A 24773-nucleotide genomic window follows, 5' to 3' on the forward strand; every position below is an offset into this window, starting at 1 on the left:
AGTGATGGGTGGAATGCTTGAACTAAACAAAGCTACTTTATCTAATGTGTTCACTGATCCTCTGGTTTTGTCCCTGAACTGTGGAAGTCTTTGCTGTTGGACACATGCTGTCCTGCTCTTTCCGGTAAGGCAGTGTAGATGTTCTATTAAGTAAGAACCTTGCTTTAAAGGCCAGTGACCTAGTATTTCGGCTATTCACATTGAAAAGTATGTTCGTGGTGTTGCAGGTTACATATTAATCAAAATTGAAGAATGCCAATCCAGCTCTGGTTCCTTGAAGATGAGAATGTGAAAGATTTAGTAGCAAGTCGTGACGGTTTCAAGGCTACTGTAACATAACTGTTAATGCTTTCGTTTGTTCGTTTTTATTGAAAGGAAAATCCTGTTATTGCGTGGTCTTGCTTTAAATTATGGTACATGTGTGGGTTCTGGACACCGATGTTTAAGAGACTGCCTGACCTTTCGTAAGTCTTGGAGCTTGTGGAGGGGCGGGGGCGATTCTAAAAGTTAGCAATGTTGCGGGTCCCTTTGTAACGCTGTGTTAAGTAAATGCATCATCGGAATCCTGATCAGACTGCTGTGTGCAAAGTCGTGACCGATCCGTTCTTCGTTTCAGTGTGGCTCTGCTGAATATATGGCCCCGGAAGTGGTTGAAGTGTTTACAGACGAAGCTACTTTTTATGACAAGCGTTGTGACCTCTGGAGCCTAGGAGTGATTCTGTACATAATGCTTAGCGGCTATCCTCCCTTTGTTGGAAACTGTGGGACCGACTGTGGCTGGGACAGAGGAGAAGTCTGCAGAAGTTGCCAGGTATTTTCCTGTGGATTTGACACTGTCCTTTCACTTGCAGTGTTTTTTTATAGTCTTGTATCGGTCTATTTTGGGATGTTTTACTTGATTTTTTTTCATTTGTCTCCCTAAGCAAACTATCTTCCGTCTGATGTTTGCCATGATTGTTTTCTAACATTATCCGATTACTGTCGAATGAGATGCTAATGCGCTCTGAGTTGGGAGCCAGTCATTCGATTGAATGAACGTGCCTAAAGATCTAGATTAGAAAGGTTTGTAGCACGACAATCTGACCTGAAAAGTTAATATTATCCAGGAATCATGTGGTAACCTAACCATTACCACGTGCTTATCAAAGCACGTTTAATACTACTGGGCAACTTGCAGACTCTGCCTTTTGTAAATAACTTCACTGATGTATGTTAAGCCTTCAGTCCTCAAACTTAGCATAGATCTCCCTTCAGTTCTGAATGCACATTACCATAAGTGCTAATCTCATATGGTACAAGTCATACTTTTCAATTCACCCTGACTTGAAGGGTGTGGGTTTCCTTGAATTAAGACAACCAAATCAATTGAAATACCATCCTTTCACGTTGACCTAAGTTTATACACAGGAACTGGTTTGGTTGCTACTTTATTGCCTTTTAATAAATCTGCTAACCGACTTGGGACAGTCGCACAGACTAGGTTTCTGTTGAAGATATTAGTTGCCCACTATCTTGCAGTGAATGATGGGTAAAATACATGTGGGCTGCTGTTACTCAAGATGCCTTCCGTTGTCAGCTGATCGGAAATGTAAACCTAAGGGGCTGAACTCTTAACAATTCCGGCATTTGAAGATGTAGAGAAACTGAGTGGAAACAAAATATACAAAATACTACTGGTAAACGATGATATTTCTGATCTGTTATCCTTTGAGTAAGTTGTGGTAAATGTTTGTTGCATACTGCCTGTTTCCTCTTGAGTTTTTTTTTTTTAATCAACTGTTTAAAAAAAAAAAAAAAAAATTCACGTGAGATGTTGTTTGATCTTTATACGGAATGATTTGGATGATGAATGCGTACCCTTATTTTGTCAATCTTCCAAGTTATCTATCTATATTCAACTTAGGACTTCCTAAGAACTCTTCTAGTTTTAATTTGACCGCCTTTACTTTGATCTCCTACTACATCTAGCTGGCAGCCCTAGGTAATTCATAATGTTGACATGCTTCCCATAGAAATTCTTCAACTGCAACCACGTCAGCAGCAGCCCCAAACAAGTTAATTTGTTCAGTCGTTTCTACATTGTACCCCAAACCTATGTCCAAGACCCTTTTTCCTAACCGTATCAATTCCGAGCACTACTTCAGAGGATCCTTCATTTCATATAAATGCATGTCCCCCACTACCACATTTAGATCGAAGATGCTATCTTCATGGTTTAACTTTGTTCATCTTTCTTTCAAATGCTAGGATCTTTGGCCACTAGCCTTTCCCCAAGGCTAGGAATAGCTGTTTTACATTAGCTCTGTGTAGGGATTCAGCCTGCCACTTTGTGAGCCACACTGCGTGCCCGCCTCCTATATAGTGACCTCCCCGCTGGAGTTGAGGGTTTCCTGCTAGGTTGGTGGGTGGAAACCTAAGTTTCCACTTTCTGGCCTAGCAGGACATGGGCTTACAGCATTGTCTCTGGCTCGTAATTGTGCCGGCAGTAATGCTGTAGCAAGCAGGGTGCACCAGCACCCTTGCAATGTTTACTGTCTGTAAAGCAGGCAGTCAACATTGCGATGGTGCTGGGCAGGGGGACCGGTTCTCCGCCAGCCTTTTCATAACTGTTACCGCCATGAAAAGGCTGGTGTAGAAAGAGGTTGTCATCCCCAGGGCAGCGCTGCAAGCAGATTAGGATCTCTGCCACCGGCAGACCGACTGGATATAAGAGCCTGGCAGAGCTGGTGGTCCAGACCGCCAGGGTTATGGGGCAGTTGGACCGCCACACTCTTGATCAGGCCCACAGTTTTTGTTGTTGTTTTTTTTGTGCTTTTTACGTAGCTCAGTGTTTTGGACCCATGCTGAGGGATCTACCTGCCTCTGACAGTAACTGGGGACAGCTTTCGTCAGTTTGCAAGCCACACTGGTGGAATGCTTGACTTGACACCAGCAAGGCATAACAGCCTTCACATGAACATATGATTTTATTTGTTCACTTTCTTATGCCTCCCAACACAGAGGGAAAATACAATTTTAATCCTCTGCGCTGTCTTCAGCGTCTTGTCGGTGCACACTGTCAGATCGCTTCTGAATAAACTTTTTTTTTTTTAATCCATGGTAAAATAGGAAATTAATCGGACAAATTATTGACATGCTTTGTTTTCAAATTCCTGATGATAGTCTGTTATCGCTGTTTAGTAGCCCTTCCTAGAAAGCCTCCCTGCCCTTCGACACCTTAGCCCTGTCTGGGAAGGACTAATCAGATGCACCAACCAGCTAGGTCTTCCTCAACAAATGTATGTACTGGGAGCTCAAGCCATAATTATGCGCCTGCTGTCCAGTTTGGCTTCAGCCTTCCTGCCCTGCTGGAGGAGGATTTTATGTAAGCTCCCACACAATGTGCAGCACAGCCAATCACCTACTATTGAACATCTGCCATCAAGGAGGATCTTAACCATATTAGGTCGTTCAGTAATGATCAAATCTGAAAAGCTCATTCTACCTTTCTGACCCCATGTCAGAAGAAGTTAATGGTATCAGCCACTACTGAGATTTTCGTTTCAGACCGTCTAAAAGCAGCAGTGTACACACAGCCTATCCGATCATTCCTGTTACACCACGTGCGGTTAAGTCTGATCCCTTTGGTTCGAGTCCTTCTGGAAAGTGGTCGTGAAGGAGTCTCTTCCCCAGTGACTTGCATTGAGCAGCATTGATGCACCTGGGAACAATTGCTCCTCTTGACATCCATTCAACAGGATCGGCACATTTTTCTCCACTTGGCCTTTTTTCTCTTGGAATCTTCTTAGTGCTGGGATGCTTATAGGTTTCAGCAAAATAGAAGTGCTATCGTTGTGTATCTAGCTGAAGTTTGTTCTTGGGTTGGAACATAGTTGTTATTTATACTGTGTTCAAGTTTTAATCCTTGCACCCAACTGCATCTCCCTCATCAGTTTTGAAGTTTTTTTTTTTTTTTTTTTTTTTTTCCTCCTCCAAGGACGATCTACACATTTTCTTTTTGCTGCCCTTATCCTCCCTTCATTTATATCTTAGTGTTGTCTGTGCCACCGGTTATATGCCAGGGGAGCAGATTAAGCCAGAAATGTTGTAAACTGACATCTCTTCGTTGGCTCAACCAACTGCACATTATATTCGAGTATCTTGTCAAGACTGACTCTTAAATGTTGATATTTGACCGGCATTTACTTATGAAGCATACTCAATTGCCCTACGTCTGATGGCACTGCATGTAATATATCTGTGGCTAAACTTCAAGGCTGAGACTGCGCATCAAAATCCTCATATGTAAAAGCCACAACATTTGTCTTTGGTTTGTACCACTTTAGGCCATTGTATTTTACTGTGTACTACTTTCAAATTATTCTTGAACGTTCTGAATCTTGTACCGCTACAATTGGTGCAACTGCTTGCCAGACCCAACCAACACATATTCCAACTTTGTTTGACTCAGAACAAACTGTTTGAAAGTATCCAGGAAGGCAAGTACGAGTTCCCCGAGAGAGACTGGGCTGGCATTTCAAGTGGTGCTAAAGATTTGATCTCCAAACTCTTGGTCAGGGAGGCGAATGAAAGACTGAGTGCCGCTCAAGTGCTTCTGCATCCGTGGACAAGAGGGGTGAGTGTCCTATGGCTTCATAAGCCGAAAGCGTAGCATTTTTGTCATTCTTACACGTTTTGTCTTCATATTGTCATTGTTTCAATTTCTTTTGTGGTGTGTGTGTGTGTGTGGAATAAACATGTTTGAGGATCACATGGTTCACAAGTAGAGCACCTGGGGCTGTATCATAAAAGTGCCCCACCCCCCCCCCCCCCCCCCCCCCCTCCGGAGCCCAGGGGCCTGTGCGCCTGCTTTGTACACCCTGGGGGCACTTTAGCTTTTGAAGAAGGGGCCACACACGCTGGTGCAGCCCCTTCTGCCAGCGGTTGCAGTCACTCACTGCATCCACTTTTTCAAGGGGACAGCTCTCCTCTTAAAAGTGCCACCTGCAGAGTGAAACATGGAGCGGCTTTGAAGCAGGTGGTCTATTTCACTTGAATGTGTTTCCCCAAGGCAGCACGAGTTCGCGGCTGCCCTGGGGCAGTGCATTCATTGTAATAAACAGCACACCTATATATAGGTGTGCCATAGCACAACAGAAAGCATTCCGTATATGTAATACGGCTCCTGGTGTGCCCTTTCCGTTTTAATTTTAGAAGGCTAATGTCAAGGTATCAGTGGGGAAAGATGGTTTCTGGATTGGTTCCTTAAACATTTGAAGAACTGAACTCCCTGCCCACAACCACCACCACTTGTAAAGCTAGTTAGAAGTTCATCTTGTTTGGCATGGAGATTAAATACTGCATAAAGACTTGCACTACTGGCATTCCCAAATTCAGTACCTTTTGAAATCTAGCAACACATGAACTACCAAAATATGGAAGTTTGTATGTATACACACACTGTTCCATATTTTAGAGGTATGAAGATTAAGATACATATTTTTCAATTTCCCTTTAGTTCTGTGTATTTTCTAGGTTGGAACTAAAATGACAGAAGTGTAAAACTACGTGTCGAATTTGTACAACATGACTTGGGTATGCATTTTAGACTGTCACAAGTAATTTTAATTGGCCGATACTTTTCATAAAGCAAATGTTTGCTTTATATCAAAGTTAAAGCCACTTATTAATCCTATCTCCTGGAGTTTTTTCTTCAAAAGTTCTGTTGCCAACGAGCTGGTGAGGAGTGGGCAAATCAATGAGCATTCTCTTCCAGATGCAGACATCATCGCTGCTTTCTCCAAATTTAAGTATTCATTTGGTCTACATAAAATTTGAGTTGGGCCTTCGGCATCGTTTCTGTATAAGCTGGTATTTCATGCAACAGCCCATGATAACTCGGTGACCTCCTGGGATTGAGCATGCACTCCAGATATATAGCCAGTCATTTCTATGCATTTGTATTTAACTACAGTTTGGCAGTTTTTCATTCGCAAATGAAGCCCTGTGCCAGGGAGGAAGCAGAACTGACCTACGTTTCTAATGACTGGGATGCACTCGGATACCCTGACAGACAGCAGGCATATTCTCACGCAGGAGAACTACTCCAGCCTAGTCAGTTTCATGGCTAATGGTGGGATCTGTTCCAAAATCCTCTTCATTCCCTGAAGAAGTATTGATGTGCTGGCTGAATTCTACTGAGATGCTGAAGAGTTACCAAGGAGGTTCACGCTATAGAGAACTCGTAATGGTAAGTTCGATGGCATGTGTAGCTGCAGATACACATGTTGTGCATAGTCCGCCGTCTGGTGTTGGGTCGGAGTGTTACAAGTTGTTTTTCTTCGAAGAAGTCTTTTCGAGTCACGAGACCGAGGGACTCCTCCTTTGTTCCATTGCGCATGGGCGTCGACTCCATGTTAGATTGTTTTTTTTTCCGCCATCGGGTTCGGACGTGTTCCTTTTCGCTCCGGGTTTCGGGACGGAAAGATAGTCAAAACTTTGGAAAACTACGTCGGTATTGTTTCGTTCGGTATCGGGTTAGAATAGAATCAACACCGAATCGTGAAGAGCTCCGGTAGCCCTTCGGGGTAATTTCGATCCCCCGTCGGAGCCTGGTCGGCCCGACCGCATGTAAGATCGACACTGATGGAACGGACCCCGTTCCGATTCTGTCCTAAATGCCACAATAAATATCCATATACAGACCAACATTTGGTCTGTAACCTGTGCCTGTCGCCCGAGCACAAGGAAGAGACGTGTGAGGCCTGTCGTGCGTTTCGGTCACGAAAAACGCTCCGTGACCGGCGAGCCAGAAGATTGCAGATGGCGGCCACGCCGATAGGACAACGAGGTTTCGAGGAACATGGAGAAGAAGAGGAAGCCTTCTCCATTCATGAATCGGACTCGGAAGAACTCGACGTCGAAGAAACAGTGAGTAAGACGTCGAAGCAAGCACCACACAAGAAAACAGACAAGGCCCAGGGGACGCCACCGCCAACAGGCCATGGCTCAACCCATAAAGTAGGTGACCGTCCATCGGCACCGAAAAAGGCCGAACCGGTGCCGAGATCGTCCGACTCCGGTCGAGACAGTCACGCAGCAATCTCGGGACCGAGACGGTGCTGCCGAAAAAGATCGACGCCGGGACAGCGGAACCGAAGCTGCTCGGCTCAGACAGCGGCACCGAGGATGATCGACGCCGAGAAGGCTCGACTCCGAAAAAGAGGAAATTCTCCTCTGAGTCGAAAAGAGGCAAAGACACAGTTTCGGTGCCAAAACGACCAGCAACCGAACCGACTGCCAGCTCGTATTCAGAGGAACAATCACTGTCCTCTCAAATGCGCAAACACAGATTTGAGGAAGAGTTGCAGACCACTGACGTGGACCACACACAAAAGCGGATCTTCATACAAAGTGGGACAGGGAGAATCAGCACCCTTCCCCCAATCAGGAGAAAAAGAAGACTCGAGTTCCAACAGGAACAAACACCACAAACAAAAGTGGTTAAAAAGGTAACCCCGCCGCCCTCTCCTCTACCTGTGACTCATATATCACCGGCACAAACTCGGTCACCTTCACCGGCTCATACCACCATGAGCCAAGATGACCAAGACGCTTGGGACCTGTACGACGCCCCAGTATCAGACAATAGTCCTGAGTCTTACCCTACCAAGCCCTCACCACCTGAGGACAGCACAGCGTATGTACAGGTGGTAGCTAGGGCAGCAGAGTTCCATAACGTCTCGTTACACGCAGAACCTGTTGAGGATGACTTCCTTTTCAACACCCTCTCTTCCACCCATAGCACCTACCAAAGCCTGCCTATGCTTCCAGGAATGCTAAGGCACGCAAAGCAGATCTTCAAAGACCCTGTCAAGAGTAGAGCGATAACTGCAAGGGTGGAGAAGAAATATAAAGCACCGCCCACGGACCCTACTTTTATCACCTCACAGCTGCCACCAGATTCAGTCGTGGTAGTGGCAGCTCGCAAGAGAGCCAACTCGCACACATCAGGCGAGGCACCACCTCCGGATAAGGAGAGCCGCAAGTTCGACGCAGCTGGGAAAAGGGTTGCAGTACAAGCCGCAAACCAGTGGCGCATCGCCAACTCTCAGGCGCTCCTAGCGCGATATGATAGAGCCCATTGGGACGAGATGCAGCATCTCATCGAGCATCTACCCAAGTAATTTAAAAAACGGGCAAAACAAGTGGTTGAGGAGGGACAAAACATCTCCAATAACCAAATACGCTCCTCTATGGACGCAGCGGACACAGCTGCAAGAACAATAAATACCGCAGTAACCATTAGAAGGCACGCATGGTTGCGCACATCTGGATTTAAACCGGAAATACAGCAAGCGGTGCTCAATATGCCGTTCAATGAACAACAATTGTTTGGTCCCGAAGTCGACACGGCAATTGAGAAATTGAAAAAGGACACTGACCCAGCCAAGGCCATGGGCGCACTCTATTCCCCGCAGGGCAGAGGCACTTTCGGCATCTTCCGCAAAACAACCTTCAGAGGGGGGTTTCGGGGTCAAGCCTCACAAACACCGTCTACATACCAGGGACAGTACCAAAGGGGAGGCTTTCGGGGCCAGTACAGAGGAGGACAATTCCCTAGAAACCAGGGAAAATTTCAAAGTCCAAAAACCCCTCCAACCAAACAGTGACTCACAAGTCACACAACCCCTTCACACAACACCAGTGGGGGGGAAGACTAAGTCAATTTTACAAATCTTGGGAGGAGATAACAGACACTTGGGTCTTAGCAATTATCCGACATGGTTATTGCATAGAATTTCTCCAACTCCCTCCAGATGTCCCACCAAAAACACAGAATATGTCCAAACAACATCTAGACCTTCTAGAACTGGAAGTTCAGGCATTACTGCAAAAGGACTCAATAGAATTGGTACCATGTACACAAAAAAACACGGGAGTTTACTCACTGTTCTTTCTAATACCAAAAAAGGACAAAACACTGAGACCAATCCTAGATCTCAGAATGCTAAATACCTACATCAAATCAGACCACTGTCACATGGTCACGCTACAAGACGTGTTACCACTGCTAAAGCAACAAGATTACATGACAACCTTAGATCTAAAGACGCGTATTTCCACATACCGATACATCCCTCGCACAGGAAATACCTAAGGTTCATATTCAAAGGAATACATTACCAATTCAAAGTGTTGCCGTTCGGTATAACAACCGCACCAAGAGTATTTACAAAATGCCTGGCAGTAGTAGCTGCACACATCAGAAGGCAGCAAATACACGTATTCCCGTACCTAGACGATTGGCTAATCAAGACCAACTCCCTAACAAAGTGTTCACACCACGCGGATTATGTCATACAAACCCTCTACAAACTCTGTTTCTCCATCAACTATACAAAATCTCACATTCTGCCGTGCAAAACACAGCAATACTTAGGAGCAACAATCAACACAACAAAGGGAGTAGCCACTCCAAGTCCACAAAGGGTTCAAAATTTTCACAAAGTTATACAAGCCATGTATCCAACACAAAAGATACAGGCAAAGTTGGTATTAAAACTCCTAGGCATGATGTCCTCATGCATAGCCATTGTCCCAAACGCAAGACTACACATGAGGCCCTTACAACAGTGCCTAGCATCACAATGGTCACATGCACAGGGTCACCTTCTAGATCTGGTGTTGATCGACCGCCAAACATACATCTCTCTTCTATGGTGGAACAGAACAAATTTAAACCAGGGGCGGCCTTTCCAAGACCCAGTGCCACTATACGTGATAACAGATGCTTCCATGACAGGGTGGGGAGCACACCTCAGTCAACACACCATCCAAGGACAATGGGACGTACATCAAACAAAGCTGCATATAAATCACCTCGAATTGTTAGCAGTATTCCTAGCGCTGAAAGCATTTCAACCCATCATAACCCACAAATACATTGTTGTCATGTTGTCTGTTTTGACAAGAATGTATTATCTAAACAAACAAGGGGGAACACACTCGACACAGCTGTGCCTCCTGGCACAAAAGATATGGCAATGGGCAATTCACAACCACATTCGCCTAATAGCACAATTTATTCCAGGGATCCAAAATCAACTAGCAGACAATCTCTCTCGATCACCAACAGGTCCACGAATGGGAGATTCACCCCCAAATTCTAAACACTTACTTCAAGATTTGGGGAACACCTCAAATAGACCTATTTGCAACAAAAGAGAACGCAAAATGCCAAAACTTCGCATCCAGGTACCCACACAGGCAGTCTCAAGGCAATGCTCTATGGATGAACTGGTCAGGGATATTTGCGTACGCTTTCCCCCTCCCCCTCTCCTTCCATATCTAGTAAACAAATTGAGTCAAAACAAACTCAAACTCATACTAGTAGCACCAACATGGGCAAGACAACCTTGGTACACAACACTACTAGACCTGTCGGTAGTACCCCATGTCAAGTTACCCAACAGGCCAGATCTGTTAACTCAACACAATCAACAGATCAGGCATCCAAACCCAGCATCGCTGAATCTAGCAATCTGGCTCCTGAAATCCTAGAATTCAGACATTTAAACCTCACACAAGAATGTATGGAAGTCATAAAACAAGCTAGAAGACCATCCACTAGACACTGCTACGCAAGCAAATGGAAAAGATTTGTTTGCTACTGCCATAATATGCAAGTTCAACCATTACATGCATCTCCAAAGGATGTAGTGGGATACTTACTACATTTACAGAAATCAAATCTAGCCTTCTCTTCCATAAAAATACACCTCGCAGCAATATCTGCATACCTGCAGATTCCCCATTCAACTTCACTATTTAGGATACCTGTCATTAAGGCGTTTATGGAAGGCCTAAAAAGAATTATACCACCAAGAACACCACCTGTTCCTTCATGGAACCTCAACATCGTCTTAACAAGACTCATGGGCCCACCTTTTGAACCCATGCACTCTTGCGAAATGCAATTCTTAACGTGGAAGGTTGCATTTCTCATTGCCATCACATCTCTAAGAAGAGTACGTGAAATTCAGGCGTTTACTATACAAGAACCTTTTATTCAAATACACAAAAATAAGGTAGTCCTTAGAACCAATCCTAAATTTTTACCAAAAGTTATTTCACCGTTCCACTTAAATCAAACGGTAGAACTACCAGTGTTCTTCCCACAGCCAGACTCAGTAGCTGAAAGGGCACTACATACATTAGACATCAGAAGAGCATTAATGTACTACATTGACAGAACAAAAGGAATTAGGAAAACAAAACAACTGTTTATTGCATTTCAAAAACCTCATACAGGAAACCCAATATCAAAAAAAGGTATAGCCAGATGGATAGTTAAGTGCATCCAAACCTGCTACCTCAAAGCAAAGAGAGCTGCCCATTACACCAAGGGCACATTCAACCAGAAAGAAAGGCGCTACCATGGCCTTCCTAGGAAACATTCCAATGAACGAGATATGTAAGGCAGCCACATGGTCTACGCCTCACACATTTACTAAGCACTACTGTGTAGACGTGCTATCCGCACAACAAGCCACAGTAGGTCAAGCCGTACTAAGAACTTTATTTCAGACTACTTCCACTCCTATAGGCTGAGCCACCGCTTTTGGGGAGATAACTGCTTACTAGTCTATGCACAACATGTGTATCTGCAGCTACACATGCCATCGAACTGAATGTCACTTACCCAGTGTACATCTGTTCGTGGCATTAGTCGCTGCAGATTCACATGTGCCCACCCGCCTCCCCGGGAGCCTGTAGCCGTTTGGAAGTTATCTTCAACATTTGTAAATATATTACTTAAACCTTATTTGGTACATACTTATTCAATCCATTGCATGGGCACTATTACTAACATACACAACTCCTACCTCACCCTCTGCGGGGAAAACAATCTAACATGGAGTCGACGCCCATGCGCAATGGAACAAAGGAGGAGGAGTCCCTCGGTCTCGTGACTCGAAGACTTCTTCGAAGAAAAACAACTTGTAACACTCCGACCCAACACCAGACGGCGGACTATGCACAACATGTGAATCTGCAGCGACTAATGCCACGAACAGATGTACACTGGGTAAGTGACATTTTCATTGTGGGGCAGAGAATGGAGGATGAAACCCACTAGCCTGGAAGCAAGACAGTTGCCAAACAGCCGTTTTGGACCTTATTGTATATTTATGCTTTTGAAAGTAGACGGTGATGAGAATATACATGTATTATGGCCCTGTTGTACATATGAGCTGGAAGTCCGCTCTCCATTCCCTCACAGGGCACCCAAACTTCTTGCTCAAGAGTGAGGGATTTTGGCTGGTAACCGGGATTTGAGATCGGTCCTTAAGGTTGTCTTTGTGGGATTTCACTCTTTTCAGACCAAACAATAGATTCTTCACATTCCTAGAGAATCAAAAAAAGATTTTCGTAAGCATTGTCAGGATGGTATTTAACCACTCTCCAGGAGTCTTATTTCATCTTCTCCATTTATGCAGACCTATCTAGTGCAATACACATGGGCTTTACAATATATTTTTACATTGCGTTATGGGATTTGCAGGTTATCAGACTGAAGAGGCAGCAGTGATTTTGCTAATCCAGTAAAAGAAGGAATAACTATTTTTACTCAAAGATTTGATCTCTGGTTGGTGCAGAAGGAATTGAAGACTGTGCATGAAGCAAACAGTGATACTTGAGTTTAAGTACCCAGCTTCATTCATACACCTGTCAGTTATGTGAAATCTGGCAGTGTTTTAACAATGCATCACTTGGTCGTAGGTTGGGAGGCCTGGTGAGAGTGAGAGAGTGAGAGAGTGAGAGAGTGAGAGAGTGAGAGAGTGAGAGAGATATATATTACGTTTGGGTATAGCTGCTGGACTATAGGTGTCGGTGGCATGTGTAGCTGCAGATACACATGCTGTGCACTGTTCCTGCCATCTAGTGTTGGGCTCGGAGTGTTACAATTTGTTTTTCTTCAAAGTCTTTTCGAGTCACGGGACAGAGTGACTCCTCCCTTTCGGCTCCATTTGCGCATGGGCATCGACTCCATCTCCGATTGTTTTCTTTCTGCCATTGGGTTCGGACGTGTTCCTCTTCACTCCGGGTATTCGATTTGGAAAACTTAAAAAATCGTCGGTATTTTCTATTGCGACCCATCTTGCATCGACACCTTCAGGTCACCTGCGCCCACCCTGGGCCTGGTCGGCCCGACCGCAGGAAGCTTTGAAGCTTCATGGATCGGACCCCATTCCAATTCTGCCCTCTTTGCCATGCAAAGTATCCATACACGGATCAACATCGGGTCTGTAATCTGTTTGTCACCAGATCACGAGAGGATACTTGTGAGGCCTGCAGGTCCTTCAGTTCCAAGAAGACCTTGAGGGATCAAAGGGCGAGACAACTACAAATGGTGGCGAAGAGTACCGAACACCTCTATTCAAGGATCTGATTCTGACAAATCCGACGCGGACTGACCACAGACAGTGGGCCAGCACGTGAGTACACCTGCACCAACCCAAACTCCGAGCCTGTCCAAGACCAAACAAAAGTCCTTGGACGCCACTGCCGGAAGGCCATGGCTCTACCCAGAAGAAATCAAGCGGTGACCAAGCAAAACCTCCAGCACCGAAGTCTTCGGACTAGAGTCGGGGCACACTCTCCAAAAAAAGTTCAACGTCGAATCAAAACCCTGAAAGACCTTCGGAACAGAGGCCTACTATCACCATGGGCATTCCGGTACCGAAAAAGCCTCTCATACTGAGGAACCTGGACTTTCTAAACAGATGAAAGAAAGCCACAGATTTGAGGAAGAACCTCCTACAAATGGAGGAGTTTGATAGACAAGCCAGGATACAGATCCACAAGGATACTGGCAAGATCCTCACAGCACCTCCTCTCAAATATCTAAGGAAGCTGGCTTTCCAAGGACATTTGGACACTGATCAGCCAAGTGCCAAGAGTAATCTCTGCCACGCCATTTTTCCCCAGCACATTCTCCTCAAAGAACTTTCTCCTCTTGCAGTCACATCAAGAAACAGACCTGTGGGATCTTTATGATGACCCTGTGTCAGACAGTAGCCCGGAGTACTACCCGTCTAAACCCACTCCACCTGAAGAGAGCACCTCCTACACAAAGGTTTTGGCAGGGCTGCAGCTTTCCACAATGTAAGCATACACACCGAACCATTAGAGGACGACTTTCTTTTTAATACGTTGTCCTCCACACCTACCTCTTACCAAAGTCTACCCATGCTCCCAGGTATGCTCAAACATGCCCATCAAATTTTTCAGGAGCCAGTTAAAGGAAGGGCCATAACACCAAAGGTAGAAAATAAATATAAACCACCACCACCACTTTCTGACCTGGGATTTATCACGCAGCCGCTACCCCCAGATTGAGTAATGGTCAGTGCGGCGAGGAGGAGGGCCAACTCATCTAGAGATGCACCCCCTCCAGATAAAGAGTAAAATTTGTGGCAGGAAAGAGGGTAGTGTCACAAGCAGCCAATCAGTGGCGCATAGCGAACTCTCAGGCCCTCCTCGCAAGATATGACACGGCTTATTGGGATGAGATGAGTGACATAATTCAACATCTCCCCAAAGAATACCAAGAGTTCAGCAGGTAGTAGAGGAGGGTCCGGCAATAACAAATAACCAGATAAGGTCTGCATTAGATTCAGCTGATACTGCCGCAAGAACAATAAACACTGCAGTTACAATTAGACGCCATGCATGGCTTACATCATCAGGTTTTAAATCTGAGATTCAACAGGCGGTCCTCAACATGCCATTCAACCAGCAACAGCTATTTGGCACTCAAGTGGACACAGCCATAGAAAAAATTAAAAAGGCTACGGATACAGCCAAAGTGCTGGGAGCGCTTTACTCATCCCAATACAGAGGGACATTTAGGAAGCCGCAGTATGGTGGGGGGGGTGGGGGATTTCAGGCCAGCCATCAGAACCATCCACCTCACGGACAAAGCCCTGATACCAATCACAGTATCGGAGGGGGGTTTTGAGGGTCCTTCAGTGGGCAATTTCCTAAATCCAGGTGAAAATTCCAATTTACAAAGCAAGCCACTAACAACAAGCAGTGACTTTGCCATCCACTTCCCAAACACACATCCCCTGTGGGAGGAAGACTGGAAAGGTTCCACAATCAATTGTCAAACATGACAACGGACACATGGGTACTATCAATTATCCTGCATGGTTACTGCATAGAATTTACACATTTTCCTCCAGATATTCCCCCAAAAGCGCACAAACTATTGTCTCAACATCTAACAATGTTACAGAGGTGCAAGCACTATTAACAAAACAAGCCATATAACTAGCACCTCATCAACGAAAAGGAACAGGTCTATTCCCTGTACTTCCTTATTCCCAAAAAGGACAAAACACGAAGGCCAATATTAGATCTCAGGAGACTCAACCTATACATTCAATCAGAACACTTTAACATGATGACACTACAAGATGTAGTCCCATTACTGAAACAGGGAGAATACATGTCAACACTGGATTTAAAAGATGCGTATTTTCACATACCCATCCATCTCGCAGAAAATACTTCAGGTTTGTTATACAAGGAAAACCTTACCAATTCAAGGTATTACCCTTCGGGAGAACAGCCTCCAGAGTATTTACAAAATGCCTTGCCGTAGTAGCAGCTTACATAAGGAGACAACACATGCATGTATTACCATATCTCGACGATTGGCTAATAAAGGCCAACACTCAAGAACAGTGTCAACATTACACACGTTATGTAATAGGTATCTGTATCCTATACACACACACACACACACACACACACACACACACACACACACACACACGGTCTTCGATAAATTATCAAAAATCACACTTGCAGCCATCCCAAATTCAGCAGTACTTGGGAGCTACACCCAACACTCAGTGATTGCAGGTCCAAGCCCACAAAGGGTGTAATCATTCCACACTATGGTGCCAAAAATACAACCAAATTACCATTACACAGTCAGATTTGTGATATAACTCCTAGGCATGATGGCATCTTGCATCGCAATTGTCCCAAACGCACGGTTACACATGCGGCCCTTACAGCAGTGCCTTGCAAAACAATGGTCGCAGGCACAGGGTCAGCTCCAAGATCTAGTGTTGATAGACTGCTAAACAGACTATTCACTTCAGTGGTGGGATCCCACAAATTTATACAAAGGGCGGCCTTTTCAAGACCCTGTGCCTCATGCCAGTCTCACAACAGATGCATCAATGATTGGGTGGGGAGCACACCTCAACAATCGCAGTATACAAGGACAGTGGGACAGCGAGCAAAAACAGCTACACATAAATCACATAGAGCTGCTAGCAGTGTTTCTAGCACTAAAAGCTTTTCAACCTCTTCTGGCTCACAAACACATTCTTGTCAAAACAGACAATATGGCAACGATGTACCACTTAAACGGGGGTGGGGGGGAGAGAAACACACTTATCGCAACTTTGCCTCCTAGCACAAAAAAACTGGCATTGGGCAATTCACAAGATTTGCCTAATAGCTCAGTACATGCCAGGGATTCACAATCAATTAGAAAATCTCAGTCGGGATCACCACAAACTCCTGAGTGGGAAATGCATCCCCAGGTACTACAAAGACCCTTTCAGTGGGGTGGGGGGGGGGGGGACACCAAACATCGATCTGTTTGCCACAAACCAAAATGCCGAAACTTCGCGTCCAGGTACCCACACCCTCAATCCAAGGGCAATGCTCTATGGATCAACTGGTCAGGGATATTTGCTTACGCTTTTCCCCCCTCTCCCACTCATTCCATTTCTAGTCAACAAACTCAAACTAATACTTGCAGCACCAACGTGGGCACGCCAACTGTGGTACACCACACTGTTGGACCCCTCCGTAGTACCTTGCGTCAAGCTTCCAAACAGACCAGACCTGTCAACACAAACAGCAGATCAGACACCCCAATCCAGCAATGCTCAATCTAGCAATCTGACTCCTGAAATCTTAGAGTTTGGCTATCTAAATCTTCCAAACTAGTGTATTGAAGTTATTAAACAGGCGAGAAAACCGACCACCAGGCATTGTTATGCTAACAAATGGAAAAGATTTGTCTTTTGCTGCCAAGCAAAACACATCACACCGTTGGATGCGTCCATACAAGACATCGTAGCATACTTACTACACCTACAAAAAGCAAATCTGGCCTTTTCATCCATCCAATTTTTAAATTAAACACACACAATCCCTATTTAGGATACCGGTCATTAAGTCCTTCATGGAAGGACTAAAACGAATCATACCTCCAAGAACTCCACCAATACCCTTGTGGAATCTTAATATTGTACTTACACGACTCATGGGACCACCTTTTGAACCCATTCATTCTTGTCAGGTCCAATTCTTAACTTGGAAAGTGGCATTTCTAGTAGCAATCACTTCATTATGAAGAGTTAGTGAAATACAGGCTTTCACTAATGAAGAACCCTTTATACAAGTACACAAAGTAGTTCTCCGCACAAATCCAAAATTTCTACTAAGTCATTTCACCGTTTCATTTAAACCAAAAATTGGAACTCCCAGTCTTCTTCCCACAGCTAGACCTAGTGGCAGAAAGAGCTCTGCATACATTAGACCTAAAGAGCCCTAATGTATTAGATCGACAGAACAAAAGCATTTCGTAAAACTAAACAATTATTTGTCGCATACCAGAAACCCCATACTGGTAACCCTATATCCAAACGAGGCATAGCCAGATGGATAGTGAAATGTATACAAACTTTTTACCTGAAAGCTAAGACAACTACTCATTACACCAAAGGCACACTCCACTAGAAAGAAAGGAGCTACAATGGCCTTTCTAGGAAACATAACAGTGATAGAAATCTGTAAGGCAGCCGCTTGGTCCACACCTCATACTTTTACCAGACATTAATGTGTAGATGTGTTAGCAACACAACAAGCCACAGTAGGACAGGCTGTACTAAGAACATTATTTCAAACAACTTCAACTCCTACAGGCTGACCACCGCTTTGGGGAGATCATGCTTTGTAGTCTATGCACAGCATGTGTATCTGCAGCTACACATGCCACCGAACGGAATGTCACTTACCTAGTGTACATCTGTTTGTGGCATGTTCTGCTGCAGATTCACATGCACCCTCCCACCTCCCTGGGAGCCTGTAGCTGTTTTAAGTTGCAATTAGAAATTGTACATATGTAAAACATTCCTTTACCTCAACTTTGTACATACATCTCTATCCCATTGCATGGACATCTTTAGTATTCTCACTCTATCACTCCTACCTTACCCTCTGTGGGAAAACAATCTAAGATGGAGTCTATGCCCATGCGCAATGGAGCCGAAAGGGAGGAGTCACTCGGTCCCGTAACTCAAAGACTTCTTCAAAGAAAAACAACTTGTAGCACTCCGAGCCCAGCACTAGGTGGCAGGAACAGTGCACAGCATGTGAATCTGCAGCAGAACATGCCATGAACAGATGTACACTGGGTAAGTGACATTTTCCATATATATAATATATTATTCTCTTCCCCCCCCCCCCCCCCCCCCCCACACTCTATTTTATTTCCTCCTACGGATGGGCATTTAGGTGCAGAAGAGTGATTTGGAAGTGGGTGTGGAGCACTGCTTCATACAGGATCCATCATTAAAGTAGCTCAATTTAACACCAGGCGAGGGACTTCCAAAATAAGCATGAGTGAGTTGCTGAGGCATCCAAGGGACACATCTCGAAACAGGCACTTTAAATAGTTTCAACAGCAGTTTCCCTCTTCTGTGAGGCAGAAGAAAGTAAGTATGGCAATGTTATTGGGCAGAGGCTTCCCTATATCTGATCATAGCTGATCTTTGATGTGAAATGCTCATTCAGGGAGACCTATTTGTGCATTAGCTTGGTCTTGCAGGCCAAATGCAGGACAGAATTGCTTTTTACAGGATCCCACCCCCACCAAGTTGATTATGCACCAGATGAGATTGTGTTGGCAGCAACTTAAATCTGCTCTGGAAACCAACCACAAATGTCTCTAGGGCCAATGGATTTGTCTTTTCATCCCTCACTTTGGTTGTTCAGTCAGTGGATGAGATAGGCTTGATGGACTCATGACCCATTCCTAACAAAGACCCAGAATGTGGAAGCAGCTTATTTATTTATATATATATATATATATATATATATATATATATATATATACCTTCACAAGCGGAGTGTGTAACATAGACCTAGCCATATTGTATTTCCACTTAATCCAACTTTGGATAGGACCTAAAATGATAGGCATTCAAAGCTGCCATTAAGGATTACTTTATTGACCAAGCTTCTGTTCTTGGGGGACATGTGAACACAGGGAGCTGTAATTTCAAGATTCTATGTACATGAAAGGTCCACATCTTCCTAGCTTCATTAGAATTTTGCCAAATACATCTAGAAAGGGAATTATGGGCCATGAAATGGGAGTTGATTTAGTAGAGAAATAGCTCCTCATCACAGTGGGTTCAAACTAAAGAACAAACCATCCTTTTTTTTCCATCAGAAAAGGAGATTCCAGGGGCTGAGGTATGAGGGGGACATTTTGTGGAGGAATGCTGATGAACAATAATTGGGTTGGGGGGGGGGGGGGGGGGGGGGGGTTTGGGAGTTGGGTTGGGGGGCTCCAAACAGACAAGTCTACATATAGGTCCTTATTTTACTTATGTACACATGGTCGAAATGGGATACCCATACCACACTGTAGAAAGCTGCCTTTGCTTAAGGCTTGTGGATCTTCTTGCATTGTGATCACGCAGCAGCCACAATCCTCGTTGGGGAGAGGCACAACCAACCCTAAATCAACATGTACTTAACCCTCTGGTAGATTGGCCCAGAAAGTCTGGCTTAACTTGCAGGCAAAACAAGTCCACAACCCGAAAAACAAAATCCAATCAGCAGAACCAGAGGTATACAGTTTTAAGGATTTTAGTGAATAGCAAAAAGCAGGAAGCCCCAACTGTGGATATCTGGTCGTGCCAGACCAGTACAAAGTCACAAGTTCAGGCTGACCACATTGGAGCACGGGCCTGCTATAGGGACCTAGTTAGGCCTGCCGAACAAAGTACCTTAAATCCCGGTTTGCAGTGTTGCGAGCATCCGCTTCTGATACATTGAGCAGCTGAAGCAATGAGTTGATACAGAAATGTGGTGAGGTTGTGATGAGAGGTCCTGCGTCATTGAGGATTCGGTTGGCAAGGGCTTGTGATGTGTAGTCTCCCATAGAGGATGGGTCACTCTGGGGGGGGGGGGGGGGCACAATGTCAGTTCTTACGAGCTGTGATAGTCTGGCGTTGTCAAGGCTGCCATTGCTGAGTGTTTGAAGAGCCTGCTCCAAAGATGCGTTGCACAGTGGCGGTACCGGAAAGCTATGATGTGGGTCTTTGCAGCAGGTCCAAGCCACACAGCAGCTGCCATGCGTCTGTTTCAGTGGATCCAGAGGCTGACATGAGCACCTTAGGCCCAATTTCAATTGTCCAGTACTGAGGTTGCACCACTTGTCAGGGTAGAATCTCAGATGGCAGAGTCCATGTGCTGGGTTCAAGGTTGTTGGAGCCTTCTGTCCCTGAGGCTGAAATCAGGAGGCTAGCCAACTAGCCTTTGGAGTCACTTTGGGGTCCTGGGACCAACAGATTCAGGTCCAGTTGTTCTCACCCAGGCAAAAGGGGAGGAGGGCAGCATACTAGGGCAGCAGTCCTTCCCTGCAGAATATTCACAAGTCTGAAGTGTACTGAAGAGTTTGTGTCTGAAGTCCATGCTTACACCCATTTGTGCCATTAAAGTGGGGATACGCTTTTAGATGTATCCCTTTAAATTTCACAGGTGCCCTTCCCTGGCTCCAAAGGAACTACAGAGTATGCAGCCCTTTGTGTGGAGGGCAGTCATAGACTATTCAAGTGTAAGTGGGGCTGTGCCCAGCTCCTCCTCCCATCCTGCGAGTGATAACAACCCAGGCACACCTAAGCTCCCTATTGTGTGTGGCTGTTTAGAAGGAATACACAGTCAACTACAGTCATGTGACCCAGCGACAGGCTGCAGACACCAAATGGCTAAGGCAGGAAAATGGTATCTTTCGAAAAGTAGCATTTTAAAAATACTAATTTTAAATCCAACATCACCATAAGTTAAGGTTTTTCATTATATTTCCACAAAGACACCAGACATGAACCTATGACCTGCTCCCATCTGGAAACTACAGCTTATTAAATATAACCAGGTAACTCCAATTTCCCTGTGGGAGTGGTAGGCCTTGCAGTAGTGAACACCTCCAATCTTGTGAAAAATATCACAGGGATGATTAGTGATCTTACCTAAAATGCATTTCTATTGAATTGTTCAGTGAGTTGTCGGGTGGTTGCAGTTAAACTGTCATGCCAACCCTAGACAGATAACCAAAGTACTTAGTGCTAGGGGTCTAGAAAGATTATTTTACGGACAATGTTCTAGGGTATCTAGAATATATATCCGAAAGGTAGGCAAATAAAAGAAGGCCCGTCATTGGCAAATATTGCTGAATGAGATGGTAGTTAAGGTAGTATGATGTAGCAGGGAATTCTCCACACTCCCCCGGTCCCTCCATCCCTTTCCTCCTCCCCCCAACCCCCAGCTGCTATCAAATTCTAAGTATATGCAAGGTGACCTTTCACCATTACCAATAATCCTACCTTTCTTACCTAGTTAACATACTCCAGTTTCATTATTTGTAGGGCTGGCACATCGACCTATATTTCAATCTGGGTGTTTATTCTAGCATTTTATAGCTGTTAGTGCTTGATAGCAATGAATCATAACTTTCTTCATTTACAGGATGCTCCTGAGAGGGGATTGCCGACACCACAGATTCTTCTGAGGTAATATTATATTGCTTATTTTTTTGTACTCAATTGGAGCTATATTGCGTTCACTTATTCCTATAGTATATTTTCCTAATACTATCTGTGGCCGTCAAGATCATTAAGGCTTCCTACATATGTTTTCTTGTTCTAACTAACTTGTTTCCCCCTTAATAGGAACAGTAGCACAAAAGACCTGACCATATTTGCTGCAGAGGCTATCGCATTCAAGCGCCAGCTTTCCCAGCATGACTGTGAATTAAGCGAACAGCAAGACAGTGTTGTCCAGGCAGTCTGCTCCATGAAGCTGTCACCACCTTCAAAATCCCGTCTTGCCAAACGCAGAGCCAAGGCACAAGCCAGCAAATCCAGTGACTTCGTCCTTCAGCCCAGCTCCAGTGTAACAGAAGCCATGTTTTGTTCAACCGCCTTTCAGCCATAAGACATTTGCAGGACTTGCCAGTTACTTTTTATTGCACATTGAACAAATTATTTTGTAAACTTATTTATTGTTTTAAAAGTGCTCAACTCAAAATGCTAAAAGTAGTGGTTTTAACATTAATAAGTAAAGACAATTTTTAAAGTAGAGAACTATTGTGTATGCTCTGCACAGGTCTGTTCTATTATGCTATTTATTCTGTCTGGCCTCTTTTTATATAGTGTGTGCTTGAATGTATGTACTGCCTTAATCTTGGAGTTCTCTGGGTGACTTAATTGCGATGTTTGTCTGCAGTTTCCTAAAACTGTGAACTAAGATTTTAAAGGGGTCGTCGTGGCTTTAGTGGGCATTGGAATAAGCTTGTTAATGTATATTAGAACGCTGGTCAATTGTAAACAGCTTGGCTGCTCGAACTGTTTGTTCAGTTGAGTATATATTTAAGTTTGCTTTCCACTCCTTCATATGTCCCCTTTGTGTCAGCGGTGCAGGTTATTATTATTATTTTTTATTCTCATCAGATCTTTGGTGCTGTCAAAATGGGAACTAAGCAATAAGAAACTATTTGTGTGACTTTATATGCTATTGAATATCACTTTTGTCAATGGCAATGCTATCTTCAAAATCACTGGTTTAAGATTGGTCTGGGGTTTAGTAATGGGTCTCTTCCACATTTACATTTTTTAGGTACATCTGCACTTCATATCATTTCTGCATCATTGTGCAGAGCACAAAAGTTAATCGTGGCAAATACTTTTACCTACATGTAAATATTAATTCATATCTAGACTTTTTCTTGTTACCATTGTAAGCCTTTTGAAAGTCTGTCGACCATGATCGACTGATAACATTTGCAGACTGTTAACCAAAGATGGTATTTAAAACATGACTGTATGTGAAGGCAATTCAGCCAAATGTGGCGGGTGCTATGCTGATCCGCTTGTTTACAGCTGGAGTCTGATTTGACTTTGATTCACAGTGACTAAGTATTTTAATAGTTGTGCGTGAAGCCCTTTCAAAGCTGCTAATACCACCTAATTATTCAAAGTGGTTTAAGGATTAAGGAGGTGTGTATTGGAGGCCATTTTGATAGTAATAGAATGATAGTTGGGGTGCAGCCAGTTTCCTTGCCTTGTAAATGTGAACAGGATTTGTTTTGTTTTTAGCACTTAACCTAGTTATTTTTGTACGTAAAATGACTAACCATTGTCAAGGAAGTGATTGTATATTTTATATTGTATCAATCGGAATGCATACTTTTTATTTTCACTGTTTTATAATCGTACGTTATGGAACAATTCCTTATGAAAATGCTGCTTTTCTTTAATTTAAGGAAACTTGGGAAACACTCAGGAATACGGACTTTGCTTGGTCCCCATGTATCCGCATAATGTATAAAATAAATTAACCTCATTTTTTTACTTTGCATTGGTCTGTTTTCTAGACTTGAAGGACTTCAGGAGAAAAAGCATGCCAGTGCCCAGTGATTTATTGGTGCTAGTGTTCCTGGACGCAAAGCGCTAAATCCGCCAGCCATCCTCTGCATTTGATTTCCTACTTGGATGTTATCGTGAGCTCTCTTGGGCAATTTATTAGGTCTTACAGGGCCTGAAGTTTTAGCTCTCCCTCATCAGATGTTCTTAGGTGCCACAAGTAACTAATGCCAGATTTCATCGTTCACAGGTGAAATTTCTCTCATTAGGGCTAGCTATTCTGAACAATAAGATATAATCCTCAAAGGACTATTTTAAATGTCAGCTTAAGCTGTTTAATTTTCTGTAGACAGACAGATGTGCTACTTAGGATGGCTTCAAAATTGGGGCACCCTGTGGAACGTTCATAAGATGCAGTTTTGAAATTTGGGATTAGAGGAAGTAATGACAAATATATTCCCAAATAGAATAAAAGTAATCCTGCTATTGAGATTAAATTGGGACCTAACAAAGGGGAATCACTAAACCATTTCAAACACATGAACCCCTAGGAGACCTTCAATATATTTTTTACCCTTTGTGGCACAGAACCCCTGTCCTATTATAAGAACTGAGGCCAATGCCTCTACAGTGTTCTTGGTGCCAGTTTGAGTCTTGTTTCTGGGGGATAGGCTTTCAGTGATGGTGAGAACCTTGTTCAGTTTTGCGATCATGTTAACATGACTTATTTTATCCTAGGAGGGGTCGTGGATGGCAGGACCCTTCAAATGTCATTGGTTTCTAGTACCAAACTGCTTTCCATGCACAGAGGTCCTTCAGCTGACATTTGTTAGCTAGTCGGGATAGTCCTTCACTACTGGTCGTGAATATCGATTTCTTGTGGCTTTTGTCATGCAGAACTTTCTGTGCATGTCAAGTAGCACAGAGTAGTAGAGAAAGACGCCCAAGTTGACCCATTTCATCTTTAGTACATCTATTAAAGTGCGATGTTTTGTGTGGCTGCTGACCCTTGCAGCTCCAATTCCAGGCTGTTTGCTAAAG

At 44.1% G+C, this 24773-nt stretch overlaps 1 protein-coding gene across 1 annotated transcript in view; it reads left to right on the top strand.

The window, feature by feature from the left end:
* The window catches only part of MKNK1 (MAPK interacting serine/threonine kinase 1), a 150694-nt gene extending 126969 nt beyond the window's left edge, over positions 1-23725 (top strand). The window contains exons 10-13 of the mRNA XM_069232736.1: positions 617-811; positions 4451-4615; positions 21838-21881; positions 22041-23725. Coding sequence (XP_069088837.1) covers positions 617-811; positions 4451-4615; positions 21838-21881; positions 22041-22305 — 669 coding nt within the window. The 3' untranslated portion in view covers positions 22306-23725. The remainder of the gene's footprint in view (positions 1-616; positions 812-4450; positions 4616-21837; positions 21882-22040) is intronic.
* Positions 23726-24773: the final 1048 nt, after the last annotated feature.

The sequence above is a fragment of the Pleurodeles waltl genome, chromosome 4_2, assembly GCF_031143425.1.
Source record: "Pleurodeles waltl isolate 20211129_DDA chromosome 4_2, aPleWal1.hap1.20221129, whole genome shotgun sequence".
Classification (NCBI taxonomy): domain Eukaryota; kingdom Metazoa; phylum Chordata; class Amphibia; order Caudata; family Salamandridae; genus Pleurodeles; species Pleurodeles waltl.